The following is a 27,745-nucleotide window of genomic DNA, read 5'->3' as shown; positions in this document are numbered from 1 at the left end:
AGCATTGGTATATATTCCATCATTTGTTTTCCATGTTGTTTGTGTGACTTTAGGATCACAGTTATATATGTATCAGTCACACGAAAAGACAGTAAGGCTGAATCTCAATTCTACCCCTTGACCCTTCCCTTCCCCTCTGTTTTGCATGGGCACAAGAGACAGAGGGGTGTCTCAATTCTCTTTTTGGAGTGAGGCGGAGGGGTAGGCGGAGGGCTACAAACCCCTCCGTTTGGAGTGAATCTGGATGCACACTCCGTTTGGAGAGGTAGGAGGAGCTTACTGCTGTCTCAGAAAAAAACAAACATGGCGCCGAAAGAGCTGCACAAATGAAGCGGCTTTCATTACAAATTACACTGTTTAGAAAGTTATAACTTGGCAAAAAACTATGACAGCAACATGTATGCTGCTGGATGCATGTTGCGTAACCACACTCGCCTGTGCGCTGAGGCGTTATAATATGCATACACACGAATGCTACAATAAGACACTTTTATATCTCACAATGGAGAAAATCATGAGAAAGGATAAGCATGTTAATTTGTATGTTCATAAATCTTTGGATAATAGCGATTCCTGCTGTTGGATTTCAAGGTCTGTAACGTGTGTATTTTGTAAACAAACAGGGAGCCCTGAACACACTCGTCTCCTAATAAACTTTCAGGCAGAAAATGAGAAGTTTCATCAATGGGAGTAAGTTGGAAAATATATACACACACATGTATATGTGTAACACATAACCTGACGTCCTAATAGACTGATATTATTTGTCAAGGAAAATTCTAAAGGAAATAGGGCTGGATGCAAAAAAAGGGAGAATTTTAAAAAGAAATATAAGGTTAACAGAACTAGATGCAGCCCAGAACATACATACAGGTGCTGGTCATATAATTAGAATATCATGAAAAAGTTGATTTATTTCAGTAATTCCATTCAAAAAGTGAAACTTGTATACATTCATTGCACACAGACTGATATATTTCGTGTTTATTTATTTTAATTACTAATTAATTAACTGCTTAATTAATTACTAATCAATCAATTAATGATTAATCAACCAATATTAATTACTATTATTGATTAATTATTATTAGTATTATTAACATTAATTAATTAATAATTAATATTAATACAATTAATTATTATTATTATTATTATTATTATAGATTACAAATTAATTGCATTAATTAACATGACATGATTGTGATGCCTCGAAGAAATCTGCGACTTCTATTTCTTTGCATTTACGCAGAAACACAAGAAAATAAAAAGAGCAAACAGGCTACGGCAACAAGTAGCATTTCAGTTGCCATGTTAACAAACAGTGAAGACAGCAGTTTGACACAGGCAATTTTTTTCTCCTAAGACAGAGGGGTGTTTCAATTCATAGGGCTAGAGTCATACCCCTTCGCCTTACCCCTTGTTTTAAAGGGGTAGGTGTAGGGGTAGGGGTAGGGCCAAGGGGAAGGGGAAGGGGTACAAAAGAGAATTGAGATTGGGGGAAAGTGAAAGTATATTTTAATCATTCCATCCTCAGACTATTATCGGCTGGGTTTAGCTCACTTGATTGAAAAATAATGATGTTAAAGGCACAATATGTAAATTCAATGAGACCAATCTACTTCCCAGGAATCTCAATAAATTAGCAGGATTACGTGTTGCTACGATCCACTTTTATCCATGTTGTGGGGCCTTTCTTCCAAACATATGCTGGCTGCTTGTTCAAGTGTAGCGCCAGGTAGTTTAGCTGCACCTGGTGCCAGTGGGAAGTGGAAGTGCCTTTGGGCCTCTGTAGGATTGTTTCTCTTCTTCTGCCTCACATTGAGGTCCCATTTTTCAAGGCGGTTCCTTCAGAGTCTGGGCGAGACTTTTGGAAAAACACCTGTTTTCTTAGTTAAGGTCAATGTACAAAAAAACAAAAAATTGGTTACTGTAATTTATTTATTTTTACCTCCGCCAAGGAGGTTATGTTTTTGTTTGTTTGTTTGTCTGTCTGTCTGTTTGTCAGCAGGATAACTCAAAACGTTTTGAACAGATTTTGATGAAATTTTGTGGAGTGGTTGGAAATGAAAAGAGGAACACATGATTAAATTTTAGTGGTGATCCGGATCACGATCCGGATCCAGGAATCTTTTAAAGGATTCTTCACTATTGCGGGATAGGGGCAATTTTGACATTCTAGTTTATAACTCCACAAAAGGCAGAAAGGCTTGAAAAAAAATTAGGGTGTAACATAGTCAAATGTTCTATCAAACAACAAAGTTTGGTGATGATCGGATCCGGATTCCGGATCTGGTGATCCAGAATATGCAAAAATATAGGGAAAATAGAAAATGTGTCAGTGTGAGGTGAGAAATGAAGCTAGAGATGCACAACTAACACCAAATTTTAGCTGAATCTGTACTCATTCAGTAAGGTGTCATCAGATTTGATGTAGCTTCAAATGTTATGGAGCTAGATCCAGAAGAAAACTGCCATTACCGAAAAATTGTTTTTATACAATAACGTTTGAACTAATAAAGACATAAAAGTGATTCCAAGTTCTAGTGGTATGTTTTGATGGTCAAGGATGTCAAATATAAAGGAAAGAAAAGTGTATGTATCATAGTTTTGGTTGTAACACTGAATTGTTGAATAGATCACTGTGCCAAGGAGGGAATCTTTTTAGGGTCAGTGACCCTATGGCCTTGTGTAGCACATGCAACACTTAAAAAATAGTTCTATCTCAGAATTTAGTTATTTATTTAGAGAAGTGTTTCATAAATGTTAAAAAATTCATATATTTGCAGTTTAGTTGAATAATAAATTGAATTTTCTCTCTTATTTGTTTTTGTCTATAAGCACATGCAATATCAATATCAATGCTCAGATGACAGTAGCTTCTGGGAAAGGTGCAAGTTGCAATAAACTGTGATGCCAAGCGCTAAGGATACATGCTGTCCAGTCACAGCAGATGAAACTTTTTTACTACTGAGCAAACATCATTGTTAGACTTTTTTAGGTTCAGTGATTCCATGGCGTGTAGATGTTATGGTGTCAGTGACCCCATGGACTTGGCGGAGGTTTGCACTCTCCGAGTGCTTCTAGTTTTTCAATAGATTTCAAGAAAAACAGTTTTAAAATTCCATTTGAACTAAATAACCAAACAGAGAGTGTTTGTACAATGTCACTATTTTGATATGTGGCTTAGATCCATATGATTTATGTGGAATGGAGGCAGATTGTGCCTGATTTGACCCATAACTGATGGCTTGGCCTGTAGCATGTTCTTATTTCCCCTGTGTCACTCACATAATCCATCTCCAAGAGCAGTTTCCTAAGCCTCGCAGATACAATATCTGGTGCATTTTTGCGGCCGTGGGCGTAGCACTTGGTGTGTCCTTGACAGGCGAATGGGCAGCTTTGCATACATACACATACAGTCTGTTTGGACTATGTGTTGTACAGAGTGTGTGTGATGATTTGTCTGTCTTATCACCCTTGAAGAAATGCTGTCAAGCAGAGTAGTCAGGACGAGCGACTATCAGAGATCAATAACGGCCGAGATCCTCTCCTCTCATTTCATATGGTGTGTTTTATGGGCAATGCAGTGAATTAGAGGCTGAGCTAAGCAAACACCCAGCTCACCTGGGGCTTTTCTGTAAGCTTTCAGGCCTTTGTTTTTTCCTGTCGGCACATTATATTTTACTGTTCCCTGCTCCCGTGGTCAGTGTCTCAGTTCTAATTCATCACACTTGGGTATTTTTTCTTAGCCTTAGGGTTCCAATATACTTCAAATGATGTATAATAAAACACATCAGTATATGCGAGCAAACACAGGCACAGCATGCAGTACAGACCTTTAAAACCCACGTCTTTTTGTTCCAATCTACACACCAGAAACTGGAGTGCCATAGGGGAACTTTGACATTCTTCAACCTGGGCTTTATTTTTGATTTTTCGGTGGGTTCACCTTTTCACTTGGGCAAAAATTAATTTAATCATTATAATATTGCTTTAGAGCTGAAACACCAACCAGCTACATGCTATGAGGGAATGTGCTCCTCAAAAGCAATCAACTTGTAATGACAGTGGAACAGAGGAACCACTGAATGGACTGGAGGCCAAAATTAATGCATAACTGTATAGTCACTCATCTTAAGAAGTTTCTTTTCATTTAGTGACATAACCATGGGCATGCTTACCTCCATAGGGACTCTCTGTATGCTACCAGAGACTTGTCATGGTGTTTTAGCTTGTTCAGTTGCGTGTTTATAGCTTGCCCCATGCAATTCCATTGTAAGGTAGTACACACCCAAAATTGTCAATTTATGGGGTTTGCCTTGATGAATATGCAATTTGTGGCTTGTCCTCCCGAGTGTGCAAAATTATGGGAGGAAACATGAAAATAGGTGAGGTTTGCACATGTACCATGATTTATCAAGGTCAACAGAACAATAGCAAGTGCTGATAGTGTCGGTATGTTGTGAGTTTGAAACCTTGGCATGAACTGATTGTGCTTGACAAAAAGCTGTTCCAGCATAGAGCCTGCACAGAATTCAAAAACAATATAACATAATGCTAAAATACCCTCGTCCATATGAGCATTGTCTTCTTTATATTTTGTAGTTGTTTAATTGGTATCCCAGTGCATATATATATATATATATATATATATATATATAGTGCACGTTGGCCTCCACCAGGGCTGCCCTTTGTCACCGGTTCTGTTCATTATTTTTATGGACAGAATTTCTAGGCACACCCAGGGTGTAGAGGGGGTCTGGTTTGGGAACCACAGAATCTCGTCTCTGCTGTTTGCGGACGATGTGGTTCTGTTGGCTTTGTCAAATCAGGAACTTCAGCGTGCACTGGAGTGGTTTGCAGCTGAGTGTGAAGTGTCCGGGATGAAAATCAGCACCTCCAAATCCGAGGCCATGGTTCTCGACCGGAAAAAGGTGCTTTCAGGTCGGTGGAGTGTCCTTGCCTCAAGTGGAGGAGTTTAAGTATCTCGGGGTCTTGTTCACGAGTGAGGGACAGATGCAGCATGAGATCGATAGACAGATCAGTGCAGCATCTGCAGTGATGCAGTCGCTGTATCGGACCGTCGTGGTGAAGAGAGAGCTGAGTAGGGGGGCAAAGCTTTACCGATCGATCTACGTTCCGACCCTGACCTATGGTCATGAGATTTGGCTCATGACCGAAAGAACGAGATCGCGAGTACAAGCGGCCGAGATGAGTTACCTCCGCAGGGTGGCTGGGCGCTCCCTTAGAGATAGGGTGAGGAGCTCGGTCACTCGGGAGGAGCTCGGAGTCGAGCCGCTGCTCCTCCATGTCGAAAGGAGTCAGTTGAGGTGGCTCGGGCATCTTTTCCGGATGTCCCCTGGACGCCTCGCTGGAGAGGTGTTCCGGGCACGTTCCATTGGGAGGAGGCCCCGGGGAAGACCCAGGACACGCTGGAGGGACTACATCTCTTGGCTGGCTTGGGAACGCCTTGGGGTTCCCCCGGAGGAGCTGGGGGAGGTGTGTGTAGATCGGGAGGTCTGGGCGGCTTTGCTTGAGCTGCTGCCCCCGTGACCCGACTCCGGATAAAGCGGAAGAAAATAGATGGATGGATATATATGTGTGTGTGTGTGTGTGTGTGTTCAATAAAGCACCTATCAATCAGTCAATCATAAACAATATTTACGTTTTAATGGCGCATACAGGAGGCCGTGCGTGTGTGCATACATGAGCTTTTGACAAGAGTGGAAGTTAGCTTTGAGTTAGCAGAAATTATCCAGGAAATGTCTTGTAAATCACTCCAGAGATGTTATCAGGTTACAATTACAATATTTTACATTTTAACATGTTTATTTTTTGCTAGCTTTTACATAATATATGACAAAGAGGTTATATTTACACACAAACGAAACTGACTTTTCAGCTACGTAGCTAGACCAACCTGTGACATTACCACGGTAACGTCCACGAAATGTCTTGTAAATCACTTCACAGGTGTTATCAGGTTACATAAACAGTGTTTCAGTTTTATAAGTGTTTATTTCTTGCTAGCTTTGCATAATATATAACAAAGATGTGCACAACCTTCTAACAAATAGTTTAGTCTCCTTCTCTGATGGTTTGGATTTCTTAATATTTCTTCAAGGCCTCACTGAAACAGGGACACATCACATTTACAAGACTTTTTGAAAATGATTATATAAGTAACATGACACCTTGCTAAGAAACTAAACTATTTGAGCAAAAGCAAATCTTAGAACAAAAGCAAATGTAATCATAAACATAACACACCTTTAATTAGATAAACACAATACACAGTACACAATTCAACAGCATTCGAACATATAACTCAAAAATATTTGAATATATAGATATCATGTAATTAACCTTAGGTATTGATTATGTGTTTAATAAGCATTGATAAATATTGATCACTATGAGCATATGAGTAATATATTCTTCAACAGCAACAAGCTCTATTAATATATAAATGATGACTTCTAAACATTAAAACACACTCATGTAATAATAGATTTTTAGCTCAATAAAAGATAAATAATATTATGATGATTCTGAATGGGGAAAAAACACAAACGGTTAATGCATATTTAAGCACATTTAGGATATATTCCTTCAGATGTTAAATTTACACACAAACAAGTGTGCAGCTAGCTAGACCAGCCAATCTACTGTGATTGGCTGTCATTCCTGGCCCTAAAAAAATAAAAAGGAACAGAATGGAACTGAATATGACTTTTGAACCTCTTTAACCCTTTAAAGACTGTAGTAATCAGAAGTCCAGTAATCAGACTGGACTTATGCTGAGCATAGACAGACAGATGGACAGACACAAAGTCTTTACAATACCCGATTGCCATACTTGATGGCCTTGGGTAAGAAAAAAAATAAAATAAATAAAAGTATTGGACTGGTGTTCATTTTAACACCATACAAGTTGTATGAATATTTTTTTCTACTTACATGTGTTCTAAATTTATAGATATCTAGGGTTAGGGTTCTCCTTTATGAAGTCTAGCAACATTAAAAGCATTCTAGCAGCATGTTGCTCCACCAGCAGTGGAAGTCATGAAAGAGCCCAGTGAACAATGCGGTTGTGCCTGCTGTTTCATTAATACTGTGTCCAGTCACAGCTGCACAAAGGATTAGAAGTAGAAAATACAAAAGAGAAATTTCTGTTTTGTGAGACTGCACAAAGAACAGTGAGAGAACAAGAATCATCTCAGCTGGAGCTCTGAAAATGTGTTCCTGCTATGAAAATGTGGACGTCACTTAACCATTGTGTTTGCTTTAATCAAGCCCACCTCTCTTTGCTTCTGTCAAGTAATGTAGCCAAGCCTTCAATAATTTTATGAATGGGTTTTATTCATGTTGAAATGTGCACACTGTAATTATTTTGTATTTCTTCCAGTTATTACGCACTCAGCTTTACATGCCTGTTTGTCCCCGTGTTTCCAGGTAAGGACTTCCGGGACGTGATCATGACTGGAAACAGAAACAACAGCATCACGGAGCAGATCACCGACGTGGTGAAACAGCCGGCTTTTATCGCCGGCATTGGGGGAGCCTGCTGGGTCATCCTCATGGGCTTCAGCATCTGGCTCTACTGGAGGAGAAAGAAGAGAAAGGGCCTGAGCAACTACGCAGGTTAGACTGCCCACAGGGTTGGAATTCCTCCTCAGAAAACTGATTTCTCTCTCTCTCTCTGCTGTTGCACAAATATATTCCTACATCTACAAATGCGAACAAGGAAATGGTTTGCTTCATTGTTAATGAGTGGCAGATGAATGGAATGCTGTAAGTGCAGCGAGCAGAGAGGTTGGCTGTGGTGTTAAAGCTCAACAGGCAAACAGATGTCAGTTTGAAACATTTCCCGAAGGCTGCAGCTTTTGACTAATCTACCCACAGCGTTGGTTAATAGCTCACGGCGGTTGAGCTGAGTGGGCAGACTGGACTCTGCTGGTCAGTGAAGTTGGAGATCATCCAGTTCTCCTCCCACGCACTGACCCTGATTTTTTTTTTTTTTTTTTTTTTACTGAGAGACCCCCAAGTTGATACAAGCAACAACCCAAGTACAACATTTAATTAGAGAGCAGAACATTTGACTATATTCCAGCATCAGTTCTCGCCTCATTAATATTTCTGTAAGATTTTAGGCAGCTATGACATGATGGCTTGGTTTCTTTTACGCTTCATTTATGTTTGTACCATTTTTTTCTGTACATGTTTTGTGTGTTTCTTTGCTTTGCGCCACCCTCTCTGCACCTTTGAGCTGGCTGCTTTCCTGGCTGTTGCTCTACACACTGGGCGATAACACACTTGTGTATTTTGTGACCCCCAGTGTGCAGATACTCCTAAAGCACCGCTTATCTCTGCAGGCTTTTAACACACAACTTCTCTGTCTTCTTGTTTTGCAGTTCAGTCCTTCACCTTCACCCCTGCAGGTACTGTTCATTTGTCCCGTCTCCATTTTTCACCCCAGGTTCATTCCCCGCCCGCGTACACTGTGCACAGAGTCGTGGTCATGGCAAATGCAAATGCAAAGCCTTCGACTGATGAATGCACTTTAACCCACCAAATGCCAAGATGTTTTTTGTTTTGTTTTGTTTTTTCCCCCAGATTTTGCAAGAAATCCAGATTTGGTATTGGCCATGACCACAGTCCTGCTCAACCTACAAACTTATTTAGTTATTGTGTCGCATTTGTGTGTCTTTTGTGGCTGTTTTTGAACATCTTGTGTATCTTTCTGTATGGCGGTCCTGTAGCAACACTACATTTCTCATCTTTCCCAAATAGTTTTAGTCCTCTTTTGTTCCTTTTCAACAGTTAAATTATGTTCCACTGGAATTGGTACTAAAATGACTTAGATCAGTCGTTTTTAAAAATGCAGAGACTTGGAAAGTAGGAATTTATTCATGTTTTCTTCTGACGTCATTATTAACAATATCAAAATAAGTTACATTGTTATTATTATCCATCGTCCATCTAGTTTCTACACCCACTTACGTAAATGGTTGGAGTAAGTGGTTGGAGCCAATCCCAGCAGTCATGTGATATGAGGCGGGGTGCACCCTGGACAGGACACCAGTTTGTCACAGGGCCACATGCAGACAGACAAACACATTTACACCCGCACGCACACCTACAGTCAAATTAAAGTTTTCAAAACACAACACTTGCATGTCTTTGGATATGGGAGGAAGCTGGAGCAGCTGGAGGGCACCCATGCAAACATGGGGAGAACTTGCAAACTCCACACAGAAAGACCTTAGGTGAGAAGCGATCCCATGACCTTCTTGCTATGATGCAACAGTACTAACCACTAAGCCACATTGCATTATTATTATCATAGACATTATACAACCCCGACTCCAATGAAGTTGGGACGTTGTGTAAAAGGTAAATAAAAACAGAATACATTGATTTACAAATCCTCTTCAACCTATATTCAATTGAAGATATTTAATGTTCAAACTGATAAACTTTATTGTTTTTGTGCAAATATTTGCTCATTTTGAAATGGATGCCTGGAACACATTTCAAAAAAGCTGGGACAGTGGTATGTTTACCACTGTGTTATATCACCTTTCCTTCTAACAACACTCAATAAGCATTTGGGAACTGAGGACACTAATTGTTGAAGCTTTGTAGGTGGAATTCTTTCCCATTCTTGCTTGATGTACGACTTCAGTTGTTCAACAGTGCGGGGTCTCTGTTGTCATATTTTATGCTTCATAATGCGCCACACACCCCCATACCATCACAGATGCTGGCTTTTCAACTTTACACTGGTAACAATCTGGATGGTCTTTTGTTCTCTTTTGTCCGGAGGACACGACGTCCATGATTTCCAAAAAGAATTTAAAATGTTAACTCATCAGACCACAGCACACTTTTCCACTTTGCATCTGTCCATTTCAAATGAGTTCGGGCCCAGAGAAGGCGGCGGCGTTTCTTGATGTTGTTGATGTGTGGCTTTCACTTTGCATGGTAGAGTTTTAACTTGCACTTGTAGGTGTAGTGATGAACTGTGTTAACTGACAATGGTTTTCTGAAGTGTTCCTGAGCCCACACGGTAAGATCCTTTACACAATGATGTCGGTTTTTAATGCAGTGCCCCCTGAGGGATCGAAGGTCACCAGAGTCTATGTTGGTTTTCGGCCTTGCCGCTTACGTGTAGAAAGCTCTCTAGATCCTCTGCATCTTCTTATATTGTGAACTATAGATGATGGAATCCCTAAATTCCTTGCAATTGAACACAAACATTGTTCTTAAACTGTTGGGCTATTTTTTCACACAGTTGTTCACAAAGTGGTGACCCTTGCCCCATCTTTGCTTGTGAATGGCTGAGCCATTTGGGGATGCCTCTTTTATACCAGTCATGACACTCACCTGTTCCAGTTAACCTGTTCACTTGTGGAATGTTCCAAACAGGTGTTCTTTGAGCATTGTTACCACTGTCCCAGCTTTTTTGAAACGTGTTGCAAGCATCCATTTCAAAATGAGCAGATATTTGCACAAAAACAAAAAAGTCTATCAGTTTGAACATTAAATATCTTGTCTTCATGGCGTATTCAATTGAATATAGGTTGAAGAGGATTTGCTAATCATTGTATTCTCTTTTTATTCACATTTCACACAATGTCCCAACTTCACTGGAATTGGGGTCGTGAAGAGAAGAAGCCACATCAACCGGTACTGCCTATTGGTGCTGACGAGCTGCGGGGCCACCATCATAGACCAGTCATCCGGCCAACTCCACTCAGTGCTGTTTAAGTCTCTGAGTACTAAACTGATTTTCACTCGGGTTTTTTTTTTTTTTTTTTTTTTCTGCAGACATCATATATTGCTGTGATACAGGACAAATGTTTTGGCGTGTTTTAGTATTCATAGTGGGATTAAAGTAATAGAATATGCTGATATAGCCTTGACTGTAGACGGGTATTTTGCAAACACTGTAAACACACACATTATACATATACACACACACAGATATATGATAGAGAAGCAGATAATGGCAGTGAAGTCAACTATTTTAGTAATTTGAAGAGACAATATATGATTAGGCTATATATAAATATTTATACTGACTAATGAATATATTATATTTCTATATAAAACATAGCAATAGATATAAGTTATATATCAGAATATATATATAAATTTTTCAAATTGTCATTATGGGGTATTGTGTGTAGAACATGGAGGAAATAATGAATTTCATTCACTTTGGAATAAGGCTGTAACATAACAAAATATGGAAAAAGTGCAGCACTGTGAATACTTTCTGGATGCACCGTACCAGTCGATTTATGATCCTATCCTCACCTATGGTCATGAGCTTTGATAATGATTGAAAGAATAACATTGTGGATACAAGCGGCAGAAATGAAATTCCTCTGTCAGATATCTGGGATTACACTCTGGGACAGGGTGAAAGGGTCAATTATCTAGGAGGGACCTGGACTAGAGTCACTACTTCTTCGCATCGAAAGGAGCCAATTGAGGTGGTTTGTGCATCTCGTGAGAATGCTCAATGGTCACCTGTCTAAGGAGGTCTTCCAGGCACGTTCAACTGGGAGGAGGCCCCGGGGAAGACCCAGGACACGCTGGAGAGATTATATTTCCCAGCTGACTTGGGAACGCCTTGGGATCCCCCAGGAAGTGCTACAGGACTTGGTTGAGGATAGGGAAGTAGAGTATGAGCTGCCACTGCGACCCGGATCCAGATATGTAGCTGAAAATGAATGAATGAATTGTTCCTATTATTCAGTAAAAGTCTCTTATAATGCTTTGCAAAAATAACATACCAGGAACCAGGAAATCTCTTTTGTTTGGCCAGAGCAGAAACACTTTCTCCTAGCTGCATGCAACTTATGTGATGACATTGGGAAGTGTAATAAAAATATAATTTTCACCTAATACAAAAATTTATTTCATTTTGATTATTGCACAGCAATTCTACAGTTGTGGAATTACAATGACAACAAAATGTGTCTATATTTTAGCTAACTATTAAACATTTGCTTTGATTGTAATTCCATTACTGTAGAATTACCCTGCAATGTTGGTCTTAAATTGCATTGACTTACATTAAAAAGTGTTAAAATGTGTTAAATCTATTCTATCTTGCCTTAAGCTATAGGAACCCTGTACACAATAATCTTGAAAAGATAATATTGAAGTAGGTGTGTAGCTCTGAGATTGTGTGATGATTTCTGAGAATACAGCTGTAGCTAGCTTGCTTAAATTGACTTTTTTGTGTAGGTGGTGAACTGGAGCCATGTTTAAAAGTATAAGAGCATGATCCATGAAGTTAATGTTTCTCCTTTGCTGAAGCAGTCTCGGAGGCACCATCACTTCAAATCACTCTTGTCTGCATCGACTGCACTCTGATGATGACATTCTGACACAGGTTAGGGTCCTTTCTCACTTGGGGTGACTGTTGGAGAGCAGTTGGAGACACGAATTAGCGACCAAACACATGAATGAGCGACAGTGTCGCAGTTGGTACGTCACTGCACACGCACCGATTTGCAGAATGATGTCCATGCTGAGTCTACTGTCCTATCTTTCATGTCCAGCATATAATCCACCACTGGTATGATCCTTTGGTCCGCGGCTCCGACATACATGCACAGCGATTGTTCCCACACTGAGCCAGCCTATTCTCCATGATGCAGCAATTGCCAGCTGCACTTCAGGGATGGGCGTCCTTTGATTTCATTTGATTTACTTGGCAGTAACATTGTCAAGTCCCTCCAGCTGTTCTCTTGTTTGTTTTTATTTTCACTCGGAGTCTACACAGCAGAGCTGAGGTGGATCTGCATGTTGGTTTGGCACAGATACTTCCTCCTCCATCCTCCTGAATTTTGGCTCTGATGGACATATGACATCACATTTCCATGGCACAACATTTAGCAGAAAGATTTTCTGGTTTGAACACACACATGTGCGCTGTTGGAGCTGGATCTGAGCAGAGTGCCGTTTAATGAAAGCATATTTCCTCAGTTTGTGTGTCTCCCCGCAACAAACAGAGATGGATCTGCATGTTAATTTGAAGTTTTACGCCGGTGTCACCGACCAAACGGTACCCCCTAAAAATCAGTCCGCCCTACCTTCACTGCGTCAGCAGCAATTCATCGATTATCGCCTCGTTTCTGCTTAAAACTGACTTTAGAATGATTTAAGAGGTTTTATTTTGTCATCTGATGGTTAATAATAGCATTATTCCCTCTGATCGCTTTGGGTGTAGAGAGTCAGACTTACAGAGTCAGACGCAGACGCGCTGTTGTGGAGCTTTGATCGCTCTCCTGTCTTTTATTATGAAATTATGCTGAATTTATGTGGAAATGATTGTTGTACAAAAGCTTCAGATATCTGTCGCTGAGATAGATGATGACTGGAGTGTAGTTTTCAGCAGAAACGAGGCGATAATTGGTGAATTGCTGCTGACACTCCAAAATGATGCATGCGCAGTAAAGGTGCTGTGAAGGCGGGGGGGACCGATTTATAGAGGAATCGTTCAATCGGTGACACCCGATAACCTTCCTGACACAACTCCACATTACATGGTGAATGGGCAGGGGTGGATCTTCATGGTGGAAGCAAGCGCACTATCCACTTAGCCACCACCCCTGCTGGAAACTAGTTATAGAAACCAATTTTTTTTTGTAAACATGTTTTAATCCTGCTGTAAATCTGAAAATTTTAAAATGGGCTTCTGTGGGCAGTGACTTGCTTTTGGAGTCAGAATCAGGTGGTCATTCAGGGAACTGCAAATTTGACACATCCATATTGGATTAATTTTTCAGCACCATATGTTGCCAGTGACCCACTTGATAAGGCAGCCATGATTCAACTATGGCAGCTGTGATGGAGTCATTCTGTCCCGGATGCAGAACTAATGTGCATTCTGTCATGTTTTTTGTCATTAATGACACTTTTCATGAAAACATAGATGCACCTATATTTCAGAACAGCCTATATATAACTCTGGGCTCCGCAGCAGATGTAATGGCAAACTATAGAATGCCTAAATATGTGCAAGACACAGACCTGGCATTTTAAATGTGAAACACGCCTTATGGAAGGCACAGTTAAGTGAGATTATTGAAGAGTTTGATACGAAGCAATAAACAAGGTTAAAAATAACAGGAGGGAAAAGTGACCACGAGTCAGAATGGGAGCCGCCTTACACTGCTGCTCCTTTCTGTGCAGACAATTAGTTGATGCATTGTAAGTGTCCATCAGCCTCTTAAAACTGTCATTACGGAGGAGATAAATCAGCACACTGTTGCCATGCATGGCCAGCAAGAAGGAGATTTGATGGAATTTTTATATGTTGATTATGTCTTCCCCCTTAATGCTTATTAAAGGAGATTAATCTGCACTCATATTGGAGAAAGTGCTTATCTGGAAGACGGAGGCGAGAAGCACAGCTGTGCCTCCGTGTCACTCTGGCTGACATTAAAGTGTTCCACACCAGAGCAGAAATGTGCCTGAGCACAGATAGGCACTTCTGAGGCCTTCCTGCTGTACAGGCTTCACTCGCCTCCACCTCCTCCTGTCAGTCCTCTCCCAGACATCACTACAACATTTGCCAATGGTGGAATAAAGACAACAAAGAAAGGGGGCTTGGCTACTCTTTCTGCAGCTTCTAAAGTTGCCATATCATTTGTTTTGTGGGGATAATATGGCTGTTTGAAACAACTTTAATTCTGCTTGTTTTCTGGTTTGATGATAATAATAGTAATGATAATGATAATAATGATGATTGTTGTTGTTGTTATTAGTAGTAGTAGAAATAAATTACATTAAATTGAACCATCTGCTGTTCAAACCTGGACAAAAAAGATGAGTTTTGGGGCCCCTGATGTGTTACATGGACACAGGAACACCTCTGTGTCACACATCACAAAATGGAGCATAATACTGAGAACGGAGGGCACATAACACTCAAACTATTTCTGAAAGATTAGACCAGGGCTGGCCAAATGCACTCCTATGTAGGGATAAAAATGAGTCTGGGTGGTGAGGCTACTGGACAAAACAAAAAAGAAAAAAGAAATTTCTGTTATATCAAAGTATATTATATTTTATTATATGGCTACAACGCTAAACTCTCTCTGATTGGCTAATTTGCAGTCTGATATTTTCCCATATTAGTCCGTTACCATGACAATCGGTCCAGATCATGTATCAGATTTGCGACTTTGTTGACAATTTTCATGGCATGAAATAAAACAAAACAAAAAGCGAATAAAGAAAATGGAGGAATAAACAGCAAATGAGCTCGAACTGGACATGCAAAATGAAACACAACAAAATGAAAACAGCTCCGAACAGTCAAGAACAGATTAAAAACTTCATTACAAACCAGAATGCCAAAAACACGATTAGAAAAACCAAGTTGAACATGAACATACTCCACAAATATCTAATCAGCATCAGAAAAAATACACAAATTGAAAGCTTACCAGCTAACCTGACCATCTGTAAAGCTAGTTCTTCATTCCCTCTATTGAGGTTTCAAATCCCGCAAAATCTTGTCAAACTTCGGAGAGGTCGCCGCTCTGCGAGATGTCATTAACACTGAGAACTGCATTGAGTCGGTCTGATCAGGCTGCACACAGACAGCAGCATTAACATCGCAACATAAAACTCTTTGTATATTGTGCCTAAAACTCTTGTGAATATATTGTCTGGGTTTATAAAAGTTGTTATTGTGTTTGTTTTATGTAAACATGAGAAGCTCAGGTTGTTCCTCTGTTATTTTCAACGGGAATCGGTGTGAGCTGCGATTGCTTCCTGTTCTTGTGGTTCTGGGGGAAGTGAAGTTTGCTCTTTAACGTCCTGCTTATTGTCCTTTACAACACTGTTTGTCCTGTTTCTTTCAGAGGAATATATATAAAATGAATTCAGTTTGTGTTTATTAAATTCCATGCAGATTAAATGTAGCAGACACAGAATATTTGGAATATTTGTTTTAGCAAGTTTTCAGGCTCTCATGAATGCAGTCTCTTATTATCATGATGAAAAGCACAAAAAATTACATTTTGGTAATATAATGCTCATTTGCAATTGTCGTCATGTGGTTTCTCTGTGTTCTGTAGACTGCAGTGACTCTGTGGTGCATAGGGATGTGTATCGAGAACCAGTGCTTTTCGGGTATTGTTAAGCAATGACTCGATCAGCCGACATCAATAGCCTTTTTGCTTAACGATCCCCTTATCTGTCCTTCAGAGTGGCCGTTGTTTTTGGGGGTATTTGTTGGGAAAATGATCATTTCTCTACATTGATTACAGACCCTGCAGCGGGGCTGTAATCAACCGTTTCTGCAGCGTGGCTTTGCTTTGAACCTTCAACCAATGAAGCAATGCTTCAATCTCCTGCTTCGCTGGTTCATTGTTTTATTTTGCTTTATCTTATTTCCCCCACTAAAACCCTAAAGAGCATATGTCTATGTTTATGTTAAACTGACCTGTTATGTTCTTCGGAAACAGTTGATAGATGTATTTTATAACTTAAAAACAGGACCGATGCTAATGCGTTAGCAAGTCTACACCGTTTTCAATGTTAAAGTTAGCATTAAGCTGTTCGCATGTCAGCACATTTGCGTGCATTTGTTTTCTGTATAATAATTAATGGCTTAGCATTTTTTGTCGTAAAAGAGTCAAATGTATTACAAATTGTAATATTTTTTGAAATTTACTTTTATTTATATATTAATAATGCAGCTGATCTGCTCTGTGTCAGCCTGATCCCATCAGATCTCAGAAGCCAAGCAGTGTGGGACCTGGTTAGTACTTGGATGGGAGACCTCTTTGGAACACCAGCGGATGTGTGTGTTTCTCCAGGTAAAACTGGAGTTGCATCAGGAAGGGCATCCTGCGTAAAACTTGTGCCAACTACCTGTGCGGATCTGGCTGTATCTGCAGTGGCGACCCCAAACACCAAACAGGAGCAGCCGAATGGACACCACCACCATTTATATATTAATAATAATAATAGCAACAACAACAGCAATAATAGTAATAATAACTAATAATGCTACAACACAATTTCAGAGAAAGAGACAAAAAGAACCTGATAAAACAAAACACAACAGAAAAGATAAAACCAACTAACAATGAACATAAATAAATAAATACAGAAATAACTGTTTCCTGTGAACACCAAGTGACTCTTACACCTCCACTTCATCACTGTTTTATTTATGTTGAATGACAATTTGTTTCGGTCAAACCATATTTTCTATTTGTTAATTTCTTCAGTGATTTCCTCCAGAACTATCTGCCAAGGTAGAAAACTGCTGCATCCTAGTAAAAGCAGAATACTACTGGAATGAATTTGAATAAGGACAGTTGGGTTTTTTCCTCATCTAAATGGATGCTGCACTCACTGCAGTTTATTGTCTGGAATAGTCCCAGATTGCACTTCAGAGCTTCTAGAATTCAAACATTTTCATGCGGGTGGTGTTGGGGAGTAATTTTGGGTTACAGCTTTTTTTTTGTTTTTCATCACTTTCATCACTGAATATGTGAGTCACTTTTGTGAGGATTAAAGTCACTAATTGGGGCTCCTGTCTTGTTACGAGAAAGTTCTGTTCACACAGCTCCAAACGCTGTGCGACTCTCTGCCGAGTCAAGTTAGAACGATAGAGTCCAGTCGGAATTAGTAACTTCATAGCGAAACGCCATTTAAATCGATTGACACCTCTTTCCAAATGTAGTAATACAAACTGCAATTGATCAAGACGTTTTTTTTCCTCCCAAAATGAGACGTCCTGCGCTGACATGCAGCAGCCGGCTAAGCTCAGCTCAGAGATATGGAGTGACATTCATGCCAAAATGTCTGAAAGGAAATGCTTTTGACAAAAACTACAGATTTTATATTTTTATTTATGTCCAGAGATCAAGGATCCAGTGATTAATTTAAAATGTTGACACAGAAAACCTGTAAAGTCTACTTTTAGTACACAGAAAATTCACAAGTGGTATCGATAAGGGAATTGATAAGCAATCGGATCGATAAGTGGAATCGATAATGGCATCGATATCGATAAAATCTTATCAATACCCATCCCTAGTGGTGCGCAAGGGATTATGGGATATCTCAATAGGGTGAGTGGAGGTGAAGACAGCAAACGGGTCTGGCTACAAGCCCAACACCATCAGCAGCTTTCATATTTGGGAGATACCGGAAATTTGTGTGTTTTTATATATATCTATATATATAAAACAGTATGTATGTATGTATGCGCATGATTTGTGTTCGGCGTGAACTTCTGCAACGATTCAGCGATCGACACCAAACTTGGTATGGTGACTGTGGGCATAGAGGCGGCCGTCATTGGGGCCTTTGTGTTGAAAACACACGTGTGCGAACACACGTAAATATATACACACACACACTAGATTAAAGCATCACACACACATTACAGTAATAATGATTAAAGCTGAATTAAATAAATAGACTAAAGAGAATAGATTAAAGCATTAAATTATTTGTTGTCCAGTAACCATAAAGGATTAAAGTGAAAGTTCTTTTTGTCTAAGATTTCTAGCAATAATGATTAAAGCTAAATTCTGTAATAGATAAATAGATAAAGAGAATAGATTAAAGCATTAAATTATTGGTTGCCCAGTAACCATAAAAGATAAATAGATAAAGAGAATAGATTAAAGCATTAGCCCAGTAACCATAAAGAATTAAAGTGAAACTTCTTTTTGTCTAAGATTTTTAGCAATAATGATTAAACTGAATTCTATAATAGAGCTGTTGATTATTTCTAGCAATAATGATTAAAGCTGAATTATGTAATAGATAAATAGATAAAGAGAATAGATTAAAGCATTAAATTATTGGTTGCCCAGTAACCATAAAAGATAAATAGAAATGCTTCTAAATTATAAACAGTAAATGCTTGTGGGCAGTGCTACGTACAGGCCCGGCATATGTACTACAGCATTTTCAAGTGGTGTCACAGGATCTGCTAGAACAGACATATTTCATGAATGGAACAATTTTGAAAATGACAAAGAAAAAGACTGCATGGGGAAGCCTTTAAACTGTAAAATAAATCATACATTTCTGAATTTGTCAGCATCTACTGGACACGGAAGTAACTGGATTATTTAATGAAAGATTTTGATGGGAGCTTTTTTTTTTCATTTTCAGCTCAGAGCGGAGAGTGACGCTTCACTTTGTTGATCAAAGCTGTACACTTACGGCAGTAATGCGTTTCTCTCAGTGCATTCCTACGCCAGCCTTTCACTGGTGTCCGGCATGACGAGCACAAAACAAATGCAGCGAAAGCGGTAACTAGTCAGCGATGTTATTACGCATTTCCTGCTTTTTAATTAGTACGTGAACTAAATATATTAATTAATTTTTCCAAACTACTTTGTTGATTGAAGCTACACAGTTACGGCAGTAAAGAGGTTTGCTCAGTGTATTCCTATGCCAGCCTTTTGCTGGTTTCCGTTTCTACGCCATTTCTATGCTCATGCACCTTGGTCTCTCCCATCATACGTCCTGTGTACTTCCTGTTTGCCGTGACGAAAGTACTTCCGGTGAGTGGTCATGAAAACGGAGTTGGATGGACTACGACACTCACGCTCGTCTGTCATCATTCTCACTAAGCACGCCTGCTCCACCACTTTGCATGCTGCTCAGTGTTAACCTCTCCTCTTAACCTTGAAAAATTGATGAAAATATTTACAACACTTGTTATGCATTACAAAATGCCCACAGATAGATCTTGCATTGCCATTTTCAGTGATGTACTAGCAATGGCATAATGAGACATCATAGAGAATTTTGGAGGGGGTGAAGGAGCGAAATTTGTGAGCCCACTTGATGGCTGCTCATTGCAGAAACTCCACAGGCTCAGCAGTTAGTGTGCCTCTTTCCAGAGTGGAACATTATTTGTTCTAAACCACCCTTGCTCATTGCTCATTTCCATGTAATGTGGAGTTGTAGCATAAAATCTGTGCCAAATCAACATGCATATCCATGTAGTATTTGCTGTCGTGAACCTGAGTGAAAATGGGAGAAGGTGAAGGGACATACGTCACAGAAACATCACATCACCCCACAATTTTTACATGTAAAATTGTAGTCAGTGATGGAACTGCAGTAAACCTGGAAAGACCACTGATGGAGTAGAAATGGTGGGGCAGACATGCCCGTGGGCCCCAAATTGGAGAGCCCTGAATTAGTGCACAATCATTCAAAATTGTATATATCCACTACAAAACCATGAAATTCACCATCACAATGAACAGGGAGCCTGTGAAAGGGGGCTAACTCTGGACCACCAACACGATATGTTGCTATCGGTATGCGAAACACAAGCACAAATGTGTCCCTCACTATGTTCAAGATTTATATGATGAGGCTGCTTCATCCACATGTTGATTGTGTGCAGTGGATATTCTATTCTGACATCTGAGAGGAAAAAAAAAAAACATATGCAGGGATATTGTTTCCGGTCACGTGTGTCTGTTTGTCCAATTACGGTGAGCAAAATAACTGGAAGAGCATTGAGCTGATATGGACCACGTGTGGTGGAGGGACCGAGAGTCAGCCAACAGCAAAGTAACATAATTTTGATAAACATGGCTATTTTGAAGAATTGGTAAAAGGTGCACCTACGGTTACTTTTAAGCACTAATATGAAGTCATATATCAACTTTCTTTTGATCAAATGGCCTTTGACATTGGATGGCCTTAAAAATCAACCTCAGTGTCATAAGCCAGAGAAACGTGATGGATGGGTTATGTGTCCATCAAGGATGAAGTGGTTAATTTTAGACATAAATGATCAAATGTCAAGAAACATATTGTGCTTGTGCTCTTCCTGGCCCTGGGGTCAGGCCTCGCCTCTTGTCTGGGGGCTGGGCCCCGCCCTCGTGTGGCTCGGTGGTCCCTACCTTGTGCTTTGGATTCGGTTGCGGTGGCTTCTTTGCTCCCTGTCCTTGCCACCGCTCGCTCCCGCCCTCGGGGGCCGTGGCCCAGGTGGCGTGGTTCTGGGTTTCCCCCTATTGGTGGGCCCATGCCGGCGCCCTGTGTGCTTCCCTCGGGTTTGGGGCAGCTCCCTGTGACCCCATGGGGGGTGTTGTCGGGGTGTGTTCCGGCGCTGTCGGGCCGCTCCCCTGTTGGTTTGCTGTGCTGCCCCGTGGCTGCGGGGGCTGCCTTTCCTGGCCCCCGTGCCCTTCCACTGCCCCTATTCTCCTGGTTCCCCCAGGACCCTGCATCCTGGACCCACTTCTGTCGTTGGTCACGGCCGGCCACGTGGCTTCTGACGTGCCGGAGTGGTCCATGTCATATGGTAAGGTTCTGTACTCTTGTCTTGGCCCAACACACCAGCCACAGTAGTGATCGGATATTTAGCTGTGATCGGGGTCTCTGTGTGTGGATGGTTGCGTGTTTGTGGCCGTCACCACAATTCGTTTTTTTGGGTGCTCTTAAGGGGATTAACACTATGGTGTTCTGGATTAGGGCATGGATGCTCACTAATTAGACAACAGACTGTTGCTGTCACTGTTTGTGACAACTGTATGTTGTATGGTTGGGGCCCCGTCTCCTCAGTGTCTCATATCACAGTTATTGTCTTCACCACTTGTCTCTCGTTCTTGTCTGTCTTTGTGTGTTTTGGTAGTCGGCCCTTCCTGATAGAAGCTATCGGTTGGCTTTGAGTAGGATGTTGTAGGCTGAAGTGTAAAAATGACAAAATATATTATGTTTCCACCTAAATTAGTTAAAGCTGAGAAAAACCTTTTACCACTAAGGAGTTTCATTCATTCATTTTCTATACCTGCTTACTCCTGGAAGGGTCACGGGGGGTGAAGCCTATCCCAGCAATCATGGGGGCAAAGTAGAGTATACCCTGGACAGGACAGCAGTCTATTGCAGGGCCACATGTAGACAGACAAACACATTCACACATGCACACCTACCATCAATCTGGAGTCACCACTTCACCTAATCTGTATGTCTCTGGAAGTGGGAGTAAGCCGGAGCACCCAGAGGGAACTCCAATGTGGGGAGAACATCCAAACTCCACACAGAAAGGGCCAGGCAGGAAACGATCCCAGGATTTCTTGCTGTGAGTTAACAGTGCTAACCACTAAGGCACTCGTGCCGCCCCACTAAGAAAAGATTCACTAAATGTTCTACTTGTGGAAAATGGCTCACAATTCTCCCGCCTCATTGCTAGTAATCATGTAGAGTTCTGAGTCAAATAGAGATGTGTACAACAAAATACTGTGATTTCCTTCCTGTGTCCTTTGAGCCAGAATGTTCAAAATGAGAAAATATTAAAGAACTGCATTCATATTTGGTAGTTTGCACCAAATGACGCAAACTTTGACGCAACACGTCACATAGTGATGCAAAGGGGCACTGACCGAACCTGAAATTGTGATGATTTGGGAATGAGAACATCTAGTTCTTTCAAATCTCAGTAATATGTTGTCTCCATTTCATGTTAAATTGGATGAATTTGGTTTCCTAAAGACAAAACACACACAAACAGTATCTCTCCTGGTGCTGTAGGTGACACTTGTCGCTCCAGTGGCAACACACATATAAAAAGACAAACAGCACTGGAGATATTCTCAGAACGATGGAGATGTACAGCAAAGTTTTTTGTGGAATATAAACAAACCAGCGAGTCTTGTGTCCCGTCTAAAGTCCTACAACTATTCCAAAAGTAAGAGAAAAAATAAAAATAGGATGAAATAAGCTCAGGGAATGTTTACAATCTATCAAAATTTCCTGTTAACGCTCCCCTATAATTATTTTGGGGAATTTCCTTTCCCTATCAGGTGTGTTAGTGCATCAGCAGCCCCTCTGTGTGGCCCGTGTCTGGGCTTGTTGTTGAATCAGCCTGAATGAAGCAGAAAGACAAGGAATGTTCAGCCTCCTTCTCCCTTTAATCTCCATCAGTGGAACAAACTCTCTCTCTCTCTGTATCTGTCACACACTTTTTCTCTTTCACAAGGTGATTTTCCAAACTCCTGCTGCTTTTTTTTTGTGTGTGTTTTCTGCCATTCATTGAAGTTCTTAAAAGTCTTGATGCCTCCTTGTCATGGCGGCCACTGAACAGAGATGAAATGAATCCTTTCCAGCCGTCTCTTGAGTTCTTTCCGACAAAGTGCGGCCCTTGTTATCTCGAGATCACTGCAATGAACGGCCCACATGCATGGCTTGTGGGGAGCCATGCAAACTGAAGGATCAGTAACTCAGCCATCACGCCCGTAGATAGGAAATTCAACGTGATTAATGAGCCCTCTGCCGTTTCTAATCATTTTTTTGGCTGGAGATTTAATCACAACTCTGATAATAACTCAGGAGCAAAATAAGAGCGGCGAATGAGTTTTCTCTCTCATCAGGCGTCATGTCCTTGAGGAGCACATGACGTCCTCCACTTATGAAGAGCAAAGCAGCGCTCATCATCACCACCTGTTTTTATTTTAATGAAAGGCAGTGGACACAGGGGGACGTCTGCATCGCTTTATGAGTCCATCAACAAGCTGCATATGAAAGAAAATGAACAAAAGAATACATGGCAGTGAAAGCACATGGGCAAATCTAGATACTGTTATGTTATAATAATTATGGAAATTAAGCCTGCATCACTGTCAAGAAAAAGTTCTCCGATGTGTCAATGTCTCATTTTCCCACTTTTTTTGTCTTTCTTTCTCTTCTGATTTTAGTCACATTTCAGAGAGTTGATGGTGGTCTGATGAGCAATGGAAGGTGAGTCATACCACAAACAAACCACAAGAACAACAAGATGTATTTATTTATTTTAGTCATATCACCGCCAACGGAGTTGGAGGACGTTATGTTTTGTCCGTGTTGTGAACAGCCTGGAGCCCACAATTTTTCAGATAGTTATGATTATTTATTTATTTTATTTTTTTTTACTGAAGACTATCCTGATAGGCAAGAACTGATTCAATTGTCAAGGTCAAAGTCATCTGATCCAGATTACAGATTTTGTAGCCATTTAAATTTAACATTGAAACCCCAATTAATGTATATTTTACATTATATCTTCATCAAATGTACCCTAATCACTCTCATATTTGAAAGTGAGGTGCAGACTGGCACTCACTATAGCCTGGCAAAGTTTTATCCAGATTGTGGATTTTGTGGACATTTGAATTCATATTGAAAAGCCCATTTGGTGTACATTTTGCATATATCTCAATCAAAAGTGCCTCAATCACTCTCATTTGAAATGACTTGATCTTGAATTTTTTTTTTTTCAAGGTAGAATTTGGAATTGGAAACTAGTGTTGGAGGAGATCTGCACTATCCGAGTGTTGTGCTGTAGTTTATTTATGCCATCATGGTGTTTACAATGTGTCTAAATTTGGAACCTTATTCTGAAGCAGTTGGTTTATTTTGTGTTTCAAAACAGGGACTTGTTCCCTGAAGGAAGGAATCCCCACTCTTCACTTGATGTATCCACCATAGTACTTTCAGCATTTTAAGCCAATAATCATTATTTTGAACAATTGTCCCATTTAGTAATTTAACCTTTTCTGGCACACTGCATCACTAGCTAATAGAAGTCTCATGAAGAAAATACAGGGTGGCCTTTACTGGTCATAAAATGTTCAAATTAATAAAGTAATTATTAAACAAGTGCCACATATATGAGTATTGTTTCCATTCTGTCTATCTGATTTGGACAAAACTTGGGTGACAGGACTGAAGTAGCTGAAGTGATTTGATTTTGGGAGAAAATTAATGCTAATGTAATATGCATATGTCGCAGACATGAATGAGCGAAGCTGTTCAGCATCTCACCATGTCATTGAGGTCCTTCATACTTTCTTTGAGCAAATGCTTCAGGGAGGATTGGCATGGCTAAAACCTTTCAGCTTCTGGGGGAGCTCTGCACCCCAGACCCCCCACCTTTTTAAACATTTTTCTTTATTTGCCTCTCACATGCCTGGAAGCTCCTCACCATCTAACCATGGCTTTTAGGTCCTTCATAATTTCTTTGAGCAAATGCTTCAGGGAGGATTGGCATGGCTAAAACCTTTCAGCTTCTGGGGGGGGGGAGCTCTGTCCCCCAGACCCTCCCTAATTACAGCCCTCTTAAACCCCTGTCACTTTAAGCATTTTTAATGTAGATGTAAATTAATATTCAAAGTTTTCAGCTTGTTGACAGTAGGGCTGTACTATAAGGCTAAATTATATGTCAATATTGTCATATCAGTATGATATATAATATGACTATGATTTCACACAAAGTGCATAAACAGTGAAATTGTTGAAACAGTGAATTATTGCTGTTAACAGCTCTCCCTGCATCCCAGTTTTATGTCTTTTTTTCAGGACAACCCATGCTTTCAGAAATATATGTTTTGTTGTGTTTTATAAGTATAATAAAGGTTTAGAATCAAAATAGGCAAAGAAAAAATAAAGCAAAAAATAATTTTCCACACACATTTATTCAAACACACAGCAAACTATAAAAACAACTATTTATAAGGTAATTTGAGGTCTTGTGTGAAAGACTGTACAACAAAAAGGTTCCACCAATAAACACAAGTGCACATTTTGAACAATATATACAAAATGGTCTATGCGTTTTGTTGTCCATTGATATGGTAAACAATGCTTTATGCAGACAAAGCAACAGAGTTATCCAGTAACATTCACATGCAAACTAGTGGAGCAATCCTGATAATTACACTTTCTTTGTTTGAGCACCTGAGATTGTCATCAGAGGCTCTCTGTCTGCTCCTGCTTTCACTGATCGCTGTGCGTAATGGCGCAGGGCACACTGAGTATGTACTAATAGTATGTACTCATTGGAGCACCTAGGGGGCTATTCAAATGGGCCAACTAGTAACATATCACTCCTGAAAACGATCTTTGGCTTTTCACGTGAGGTAAATCTGCCGTACGATTGGATTTTGAAAAACCATGTGACGGTGAACAAGTTCTGATTGGACACTCACATTGCGCACATCATCACACAGCTTCTATGAGGAGTACAAAGATGGCCGATGGCTGGCTCGAAAGTCTGCGGAGTTAACTTTTCAGCAAAAAAAAGTAAGTTTCTATCTCATATCATTAAAAGTTATTTATAATTTAGTAAAGCTTGGTCTTAGCCGTCGTATACGATGGTGTCAGCCCCAGAGGGTTAAAACAGTATTAATAACACTCATTTTGCACTCATCATAAGGTTAGAGTACTGTGCCCTCCAAAAGTATTGGAACACTTGGTATTTCACACATTTTAATTTGTTTATGCCATTTAAAGTGCAAGAAATACAAAAAAATATAAAGAATATTCTAAAATTATCTTCCTCAAACTCAAAGCAAATATCTAAAACTTGATAATACCTGTAAATAATAATGAGTTTTATTGCCAGTTTTCTTCAGACAAGTCAGGGGATGGAAACATGAACATTTCCAAGTCACTGAATATGTCTTGGACTATATTTACATCAATTATGAAAAAATACAAACTTTCTTTCACTAAACATTAAATTTAAGCTTTCATCTCAGATGTTCTTTCTGGCAAATTGTAGCTGAATGTTCAGGGTCTTCTTTTTAAGAAAATCCTCCTCTACACCACTTCATCAGGAACTTGGATTTTATAGTTTTAATTTATATCAAGTTGTAGAGATTTGCTTTCAGTTTGAGTTTAAGGAAGATAAATTTAAATTTATTATCTAAAGTTGTCACTGGTCTGTCACTCAGACAGCAAAATTAAGAGGTTAGTTAATCAACAGCTGCCTGCTCCTTTAAAAATTACTGGAAAAACACATATATAAGGCAACCCGAATTAAAGGAGAAATGCTGTTTTTAATAACCTGGACCTCATTTCTGGCTCTTGATCTCACCTTATGGGATCCAGAAAGTGTTTGACATTTGACATTTCCCATTTCAGTGTGGACTCAAAATTTCGCAATTCCTGTTTGGGACTCACTGTAACATGAGCAAGCTTTGTGCCGCTGCGTGTCGCTTCGCTCATATAATGGGATTTTTAAAATTGCTACATTGAAGAAATGCTTTAACATACACTATGAAACATTAAGGGCCTTAACTTCCACCATGTGCAGAATGGTACACTATGCAACACAAGTGTCATTGCAAGGTTCCAACTAATGTAGTTGTCATTTTCATGCCCAGCACCAATTTTCCTTTGTATGTAGGTAATATGTAGGTTAGGTGGTACTGGAGGACCATGGTTAAGAACCACTGGGCTGGACAAGCATGGAAGAATTCAGTTCTAAAATAGGTCAAGATACATTTGAAAAAAAAAAAAAAAACATATCATCTTATAATAAATGCATCATTAAGATGTGTAAAAACCCATGCTTTACCACAAAAACACATCTAACAGACTAATCACACACTCAACTTTATAACAGATGCATGAAACTCACTCCAACTGCTTCACAATGCTCAGATACAACAAAACGCGGTTCATGAAAAATTAACAGTTCTTAACTTACCTTGCAAAGGGTCATGCAAAGGGTCATCTGCGTGGATGAGGTCCAAATCAAAGACCCCCATGCTCATTCCTTCCAAGCTCATCCATTTCTCACCAGTAACTTCTACACCATTCAGCACCACAGTGTAGTGCATCTTGTGTGCAAGTTTAACAGGTGACATTCTGATTGCCCATGATAGTGTGCCATAGGACCCGAGGTTAGGGCCCTAATATGAAGTCATATCATTCCCCTGTTTGTCACATGATCTTT

General features: G+C 40.0%; 1 protein-coding gene across 8 annotated transcripts in view; it reads left to right on the top strand.

Moving 5' to 3' along the window:
- robo2 (roundabout, axon guidance receptor, homolog 2 (Drosophila)) overlaps positions 1 to 27,745 on the top strand; it is a 1,173,428-nt gene that overhangs the window by 1,041,721 nt on the left and 103,962 nt on the right. For 4 of the 8 annotated variants that reach the window (XM_034168372.1, XM_034168366.1, XM_034168367.1 and 1 more), the window contains 3 exons: positions 7,456 to 7,644; positions 8,415 to 8,441; positions 23,724 to 23,766. In XM_034168372.1, the coding sequence (XP_034024263.1) occupies positions 7,456 to 7,644; positions 8,415 to 8,441; positions 23,724 to 23,766 (259 nt within the window). The remainder of the gene's footprint in view (positions 1 to 7,455; positions 7,645 to 8,414; positions 8,442 to 23,723; positions 23,767 to 27,745) is intronic. The other 4 variants (XM_034168373.1, XM_034168368.1, XM_034168374.1 and 1 more) reach the window with 1 other exon arrangement.

This window comes from Thalassophryne amazonica, chromosome 4 (genome assembly GCF_902500255.1).
Source record: "Thalassophryne amazonica chromosome 4, fThaAma1.1, whole genome shotgun sequence".
NCBI lineage: Eukaryota > Metazoa > Chordata > Actinopteri > Batrachoidiformes > Batrachoididae > Thalassophryne > Thalassophryne amazonica.
This window is presented reverse-complemented; position numbering and strand designations above follow the sequence as displayed.